General features: G+C 42.7%; 1 protein-coding gene across 2 annotated transcripts in view; it reads right to left on the reverse strand.

The window, feature by feature from the left end:
- Nucleotides 1–3,852: 3,852 nt before the first annotated feature.
- vps13c (vacuolar protein sorting 13 homolog C) overlaps nt 3,853–8,184 on the reverse strand; it is a 98,223-nt gene continuing 93,891 nt past the window's right edge. For both annotated transcript variants that reach the window (XM_041948261.1, XM_041948188.1), the window contains 3 exons: nt 5,819–5,942; nt 5,197–5,280; nt 3,853–5,084 (listed from right to left, as the gene is read on the reverse strand). In XM_041948261.1, the coding sequence (XP_041804195.1) occupies nt 4,983–5,084; nt 5,197–5,280; nt 5,819–5,942 (310 nt within the window). In that variant the 3' untranslated portion in view covers nt 3,853–4,982. The remainder of the gene's footprint in view (nt 5,085–5,196; nt 5,281–5,818; nt 5,943–8,184) is intronic.

The raw sequence follows: 8,184 nt of genomic DNA on the forward strand, positions 1-8,184 counted from the left end.
ATTTCATTTAAATAACTTTGTGATTCTGTGGTGTGTTAATTTACTTGACATCAGTTCTGTTCTCTCCTGTCTGCGTCAGCATCCTTCATACACTGATTTATTCATCATGTGCTCACACTGAACCGGTTGGATAAAAGCGTCTCCGTCTGAGTTTAAATTGACCTCCACTCATCAGAAGCTTTGTCACAGAAACAGATAAAGCTTGAACACATGATGACGACCTGCAGAGAAGTAATGATTCTTCACTTCCTCTCTCGGCTGCACAGGAACAGGAAGTCGGCAAACTGTTGTCAAGGAAACCATAAATCTGAGCGTGTGTTTCCGTGGAGACAGGATGACCTGCAGTTTATCAGCTGACAGAAATCCTGCAGTAAAGTTTATGAATCAGATTTCAGTCTGAGAGAGGAAACCGAACCTTCATCATCATCTGAAACTGGACAACAGTTGAACCCTGCTGAAGTGACAGGATCTACTCTAAAATAGATAAAACTGAAAAGAAAGACAGAAGCCTCCTCAGAGAGGCATCAGAAAGTCCAAGTGGAGGCAGAGATATTGCATGCATGAGTCAAAACTGTCGCTCCTTCTTCATCAGCAGGGTCCACCCTTCCTTGTTTCATTGCCTTTGTCTGCCTCCGGAGCTTTAGGAGGGGGGGGACTCTGTCAGGAGCCAGTTATTATATTGTTGTTATTTCTCTTTTCCAAAGAATGGAAAGAACAATCAATAAAAAAGTAAAGCTGAATGAATATATAACTGTATTGTATGAGTGGCAGGTTGGCAGTTTTAGTCATGAAGAAGTGAAGAAGATAAATCTGGTTCCATGAGTCGGCACTAGCAGTGATAACTCCAGTTTACTGATGTATGAAAAGAGTTTTGTCAGATTCTGATTGAATTGTGTCTGTCTGTGTCTGCAGATCTCTCTGCTGCTACCTGGGCCAGGTGTTTCTCATTTTCGCCATGAAATCACAATTACAGTAAGAAACTGAAGGAGTTCACAAAAACACACGTAGCTCTTGTGCATACAGCACGTACACAATGACTTCCTGCTCTACAGTGTACACGCCATGCGTGCTGGTAACCATGGCGCTCTTCATACTGTCGCTGAGATAAACAGACGACACCAACAGCTGCTCTGATGTTAATCATGTGTCAATAAATATGAAGAACACAAATATTATATGATATTTGTTAGAAAAGTTGCTGCAGCCCATTCATTGGGTTGTATTGTTTACCTTAATTTCAAACTAGCAGCATGTCTGTTCAGCTCCTCGATGAGCTTCGTACTGACATGTGTGAAACGTGTGTGATACATTGATACTGATTCAAACAGAGACTTTCAGGTCTGGAAAGTGAACTGTGTTACAGAGTTTGGATGAGAGAGGATTAAAAGTGGAAATAAAACAAGTGCTCCCTGCAGAAGAACACATGAAGCAATCCACACCACTTTGAGTCTGGCACTGACACAGGTGAGGTCACAGGTGTGTGGGGTTTCACAATCACACAGGTAATCAGTGAGGAGGTGCTGAACTCATTAGTTTTAATGAAAATGAAGATTCATGTGAGGCAGACGTCAGATTAGTTTGCTGCAGTAAAGAAATCAGCTGATCAGACTCACCTGTTGGACGTGTTTTCCTCTCAAACTAAAGACATTCAACACACGAATCAACAGGTGGGACATTAAGAATAAAACAAAACGTCTTCATGACGGATCAGTCATACTCAGACTGTCAACATCAGATGTTATTTTAATAAAACCAGTCCTCTCAGCCTGACTGTCCCATTAAAACCAGTCCAGTCATCCAGGTTCAGTGTTGCAGTAATGCACTACAATGGTAACACATTACAGTTATATATTCATTTTGACAGTAACAAGTAATATAACATGTTGTTCATAAGACTTCTATAATAAAATTACCACTTCTATTACCAGGTAACATGTTACCATTGGTGCTTAATGGTTCAGCAACACTCAATCAATCCTGGATATTCAAGAACTAGTGATGATAAATATAGCTGGAGTCAAGGCAACGAACAGCCACCTCACTAATGGTTACAACTGTTAACCAGCACAAAAATGACAAAGTGAGGGTCATGATTTTTGACTTCTCCAGTGCTTTCAACACAATCCAGCCATCACCGCTGAGGGGGAAGCTGGAAGGAGCCGGAGTAGACTGTCACCTGGCTGCATGGACCATCGACTCCCTCACCAACAGACCACAGTATGTGAGGCTTCAGGACTGTGTGTCGGATGTGGTAGATTGCAGCACCGGGGCTCCGCAGGGTACTGTCCTCTCCCCTTTCCTCTTCAGCCTCTACACATCAGACACAACACAACCAGCTGCCACCTCCAGAAGTTCTCTGACGATACAGCCATTGCTGGATGTGTATAAGAAGGGAACAAACTGGAGGCGTCTCAGTTAGCACCACTCCCTGCTAAACGCAAGTTTTTCCTCACCTCTGTCGCCAAGTGCTAGCCTCAGTGGAGTCACTGTAGACCCTGTAGTCTATAGCCTCTCCCTCTCTCTCAGTAGTCTCAGTAAAGTCAGAGTAGTGACATTTAACTCTCAGTAGACTGAATAATGACAGTCGAGCCACACAGCAGCAGATCTATTCTATTTAAATTCAATTCAATGCTCTGTATATGGTGGCAAATCAAAGCAGAAGTTGTCTCAGGATATGGAGTTGGAGTCCTGGTCCTGCTCCATATGGAGTCCTTCCATATGGAGCAGGACCAGACTCTTTATCTACAGTGACCCAACAGTTCCCCCATGAACAAGCACTTGGCGATCTGACGTCAGATTATTGCATGAGAATTACCCATGAGGCACTGGGAGCACCTTCATCTTTCTCTTGTTTCAGTCAGAGCTGCTTCAGTGTCAATATAAACTCAGGGTCTGCTCCCTCTGCAGAGACATACCTCCATCCAATCAGATCATGCTTCAGCCTGAAAACTGACCAACCAGAACACAGCTAAGTTTAAAAAAGGAAAGAACAAAGAAGAAAAATATAAATGAGCGAACAGAAACATCCAACATCTGGAAATCATCAACATCTAGTTTTTTTATTGTTGCCATGACAAAGACCTGTGACTGTGTGCGCACAGCTGTTACACACATGAACCTCCGTGATGTTTCTCCTTCTCTGTGTTGTGAGAGGTGAACCTTTATTCACCTGTACAACCAGTGGAACATTACTGTGAAGTGAACTGCGCTGAATGGCTGTGAAATCACAGGCTCAGTCCAGATCCAGGCTCAGAGTGAGGTTTAAGGTTTCAGTGTGTCTCTGCTGCCCTCTGCTGGTCTGAACAAAACCTGCAAACAAACTGATGAGGTTCATTTGAAAATGTCACGTTTACCTGTTTGGAAAATAAACCAGACGGAAACCTGTGATGGCCGTGTAGATCTTTGAACTTAAATAATCATTTAAATATGCATGTGAAGTCTATGACACTCAGCCTCTGAGTTTGACTTTAATCAGCTGTGTTGTATTTACTTGCATTTTATTAAGGAGGTTTGAAATGTTCAATGTTCACTTAAACAATCTATCAATCACTGCTCTTTTTTTCTGATCCGACCTTAATGTTTGAAACACTTTGAACAGCAACAATGTCAGTCCAAACTTTAAAAATTGGCAGTTTTTAATTTAGTATGAATTAAATATTTTCAGGGTAAGTTCATCCATCTGAGAAACGTTGGAGTCACAAGCTCAACAATACAAACATTATCTACTTTGAAGAGTTAATGAACATCCAATCACATCATCAGTAAGTCCAACAAAGAGCCGAGCTGGTGTTTCCTGCTCGTGATGTCTCACTCTGATCACAAAGCGCAGTCTTAAAAACTGAGCTGACATCATTCGATCTTTATAGAAGTTTATTCAGGTCACAGGTGATTCTGTCACAACGCTGACATGAAGACAAAAACAGAAAAATAGTTTAAACTGGTTTAAACTTCACATGTAAACACTTTCACTTAATGAAAAACAAGACTTCATTCTTCAGTTTAGAAACCGACAAAAGATTTTTTCTTTCATTTTCGACTTTGTTAGAACATCTGAAGACGCTGAATCATGAAGTGCCAGTTTTTATTCTCTTCTAATAAGATTTTTTTTTTGCAGATCTTCATGTTTTTACTTGTCTGAAGCTCAACAACAGCAGACATTTGTCATCATCGACACATCGATTATTGTAAATATCTGTTTAGTGCAAAATTTCTTTATGGCTTCATCTCGTCATCTTGTGAGAGCGCAGACACTCGAACAGAAGAGACTTGTTTCAATAATAATAATCAATAAAAAATATAAAATATAAAGTATAAAGGAAAAAAAGATAAAGAACTCAACGCGCTTGTTTCCAGATATTTGGACAGATGTGATGGAATCATTATAATCAGGACGACTGAATGACTTTTGATTCATTTTGCTTTCAGCTGCAGGCAGATTCAACATGATGATTGTGCAGGAAGTCATTGTTGGGGGGGGAGGATGAGTTTAAACGATGATCACATGATTCCAGGATTTTTACCCAGAATGCCTCACAGCATCATGTCGATGTGTACATTCAAAATAAACCCACAACCCTGCTGAGTCAGCTTTTTATGGACTCGTCCACCTGAGCAGGCGTTTGTGTCGTACGTGTTTCTGTTTTCATCTATTCAAACAACGCAGCATAAACATTTATCCAATAATAAAGCAGTATGTGAATTTGAACCCCACCTTAAAAAAAACAGTCTAAACTGAGTGTAAATAAAACAAAGATGCTAATGAAGTCGATGGAGCCTCAGAACTCAGTGGAACTCCTCCTTTCATAAACCAGAGGTTGTGATTATAGGAGGAGGTTCAGGTGACCATAAAGTACAAATATACAATAATAATAATCTCAGTAGCTTCGGTCTGTATTTACATCCAGACAGTGTGTATGCTTCCTGAGGCCTTCATTTAAGATGCACTTCAAATATGTAATAAGAGCGGTGGACAGGAAGTGACCTCACTGTTTGTCGTTCAGTTTGAGGAAGCGCTGTGACTTCTGTCTCGCCATTCGATGCTGCTGCTGCGCCACCTGAGCGTCTGATATGGCCGCATGCAGCTTCTGTAGGTGATCACGGTAATAATGTGAGGAGGGGTCACACACAGAAGCATGAAGTAAAACACACATGCACACACACGCACACACACACGCACACGCACACCTGTGCCTGTACCTGAGCAGTGTTGGAGTCTCTGAGCTGAAGGCTCCTCACCGACTCCACACCGTCTCTCTTTGGCAGCTTCAACCTCTGCTGCTCCTTAAACACAAAGACAGAGAGACTAATCACCGAAGGATGGGGGGGGCACACGCCTCCTCAGCAGCAGCCGAAGGGAATTTCGCTCTTGGTCTCCTTTTATCCCAAATGAATTGTGAAATGTGTTTGTTCTATTCTCTAAATTCCTTCTGGGGAGTTTATATTGGACGTGATCGAAACAATTAGAATAACAAATAACAGATATAATGAAGTCTAGAAGGAGCCTGTCCCACCCACTGAGGACATCATATATCCAATGTGTGACAGATCTTTGGGTAAATTTACTCCAAGGTGTTTGATGTGGGGTGAGCTCCACATGAAACGAGCTCCTGTGTGTGCGTGTAATAAATGCCATCACCAGGGTTTTATGTAGGTGAAGGACCTTCTGTGAATACACCCCATAGGTTTCCAGGATTTGCATCAATAGAAGCAGGCCCAAGCCCGGGTCCATGATTGTGATCAATACAAACACACTTTATCTTCACACAGCTGGCATGTGTATTGGAACTTCAGGTTTGTTGGATTTTTGGTATTTTGGTACCTTGCAGTAAATCTTCAGCTCAGATCCCGTCACAGCCGGGGGGCGGTAGAAGTTCTCAAACAAACACTCCCACTCTCTGTTGAAATGACCAACGAAGTCGATCTCCTTCACACACAAAACCCTCCTACACAACAAGAACAACACAGATACACAATAAGTAATACTGCAAAACAACTACACAACTACACATACATACCAACAATAAATACTGTGAAACAGCAACAAGTAAACAATACTGTAAAAAAAACATAAAACACATACAATGAACAATACTGCAACACATAATACTAGAAAACACCTAACAATAAGAAAAAACACTACAACAACACATACAAACAATAAATAACACAACAGGCAGGCAGTGTCCAGCAACCAGTCAGATTCCAGTTCACATCGATGTCTGTCCTGACTTTTAGAAGATCTGCTGTGAGGACTGAAGGAGTTTAATTCAAGGTGTTCAGTGTGTTTGTTGGTTAACATGCCTGGTTTCAGTGAATAATGTCCAGAGAGAGACATGCTGTCTCCACTTACAGACCAGAGAGTCCAGAGAGGTCCAGAGGACTGACAGAGAGCTTCATCACATGGTGCAACAACAATCACCTGAATAGGTGACTGATGGCATTGGGTTGGAAGACACAGTAATCTACCTGCTGCACAGACCTCTTTCCCACCTGGAGAGCACTGGGAGCCAACAGACCATGTGAGGCTTCAGGACTGTGTGTTGGATGTGGCAGTTTGCAGCACCGGGGCTCCACAGGGTACTGTCCTCTCCCCTTTCCTCTTCACCCTCTACACATCGGACTTCAGACACAACACAACCAGCTGCCACCTCCAGAAGTTTTCTGATCATACAGCCATCGTTGGATGTGTTTCACAGGGGAACGATTTGGAATACAGGGAAGTCATCACTAGTTGTCGACTGGTGTGGACTAAACCACCTGCACATCAACGGCAGAATCCAGGGTTTGGACTTTGAGCTTGTGGAGGAGTACAAATACCTGGGTGTCCATAAACTGGACTGGTCCACCAACACTGATGCCCTGTACAGGAAGAGCCAAAGCAGCCTCTATCTGCTGAGAAGACTGAGGTCCTTTGGAGTATGTAGGACATTACTGAGGACTTTCTATGACTCTGTGGTTGCATCTGCAGTCTTTTACGCAGTGGTCTGCTGGGGCTGTGCAAGCTCTGAGAGGGACAGAAAGAGACTTGACTCGGACTTGGACAACCCCTCCAACCCCCTGCATGACACAGTGAGGGCCCTTAGCAGCTCCTTCAGTAACAGACTGCTGCATCCACCCTGTAAGAAGTAAAACTACCACAGGTCCTTCATTCATCAGCTGTCAGGGTGTTGAACTCCAGCTTCAGTTAAAGGATAACTTTAGTTTTTACAACCTGGACTTTATTTGTAGCATTAAATACGCCCATTTACTCACCCAGACAACTTTGGTGGCATTTGGAGTCATTTTGAAGAAATTAGCCCCAGAGGAGCGGCGCGTATATCTGTATAATGCGAGTACTCGGGGCATCCATGCGCAGCCTCTATATAACGCATAATCTGCAGAAACTCGTTCATATTCCAATATTTAGTTCTGATATGCTGGTGCTATTCCCCTCTGAGCCCGTGGTGGCATGTTATCAACATCCAGCGTCTCTAGACAACTACCTCTGACGTGGATGATGTCATTACCGAACGCCGCACACTGCGAGCAGCCGGCCACAACACGGCTGACTCTGCGGCGGTCGGCTACGAATACGCAATAACGAACCACAGCTGTGCCAAACTACAGCTAAACTAGCCGACCGCCGGCTCAGAGGGGAATAGCACCAGCATATCAGAACAAAATAACAGATAATGCGTTATATAGAGGCTGCGCATGGATGCCCCGAGTACTCGCATTATACGGATATACGCGCCGCTCCTCTGGGGCTAATTTCTTCAAAATGACTCCAAATGCCACCAAAGTTGTCTGGGTGAGTAAATGGGCGTATTTAATGCTACAAATAAGGTCCAGGTTGTAAAAAACGAAAGTTATCCTTTAATGTAGCGCTGAGTGTCATATTCAGACTGTTAATGCACTGATGTGTGATTTATGTTTACTTCAGCCTGCAATGACACACACGCAATATCTTGTGCAATATTACTTTTTAATTCTATTTAAGTACTCAACCTATGCATATTTACTTTTTTTTTCTACCGTAACACACATATATTTATCAGTGTGCAATAGAGCATACACTGGACTTAAAGCTACAAACTGTAAAACATGGAGGCCTCACACACATGTTGAACCTGTGGGACAGAAGATCTTTACAATCAGCAGAGTTTCAAGATCAGAGTCACCAATTCAGTATCTGACCGAATGTGA

The sequence above is a fragment of the Chelmon rostratus genome, chromosome 1, assembly GCF_017976325.1.
Source record: "Chelmon rostratus isolate fCheRos1 chromosome 1, fCheRos1.pri, whole genome shotgun sequence".
Taxonomy (NCBI): domain Eukaryota; kingdom Metazoa; phylum Chordata; class Actinopteri; order Chaetodontiformes; family Chaetodontidae; genus Chelmon; species Chelmon rostratus.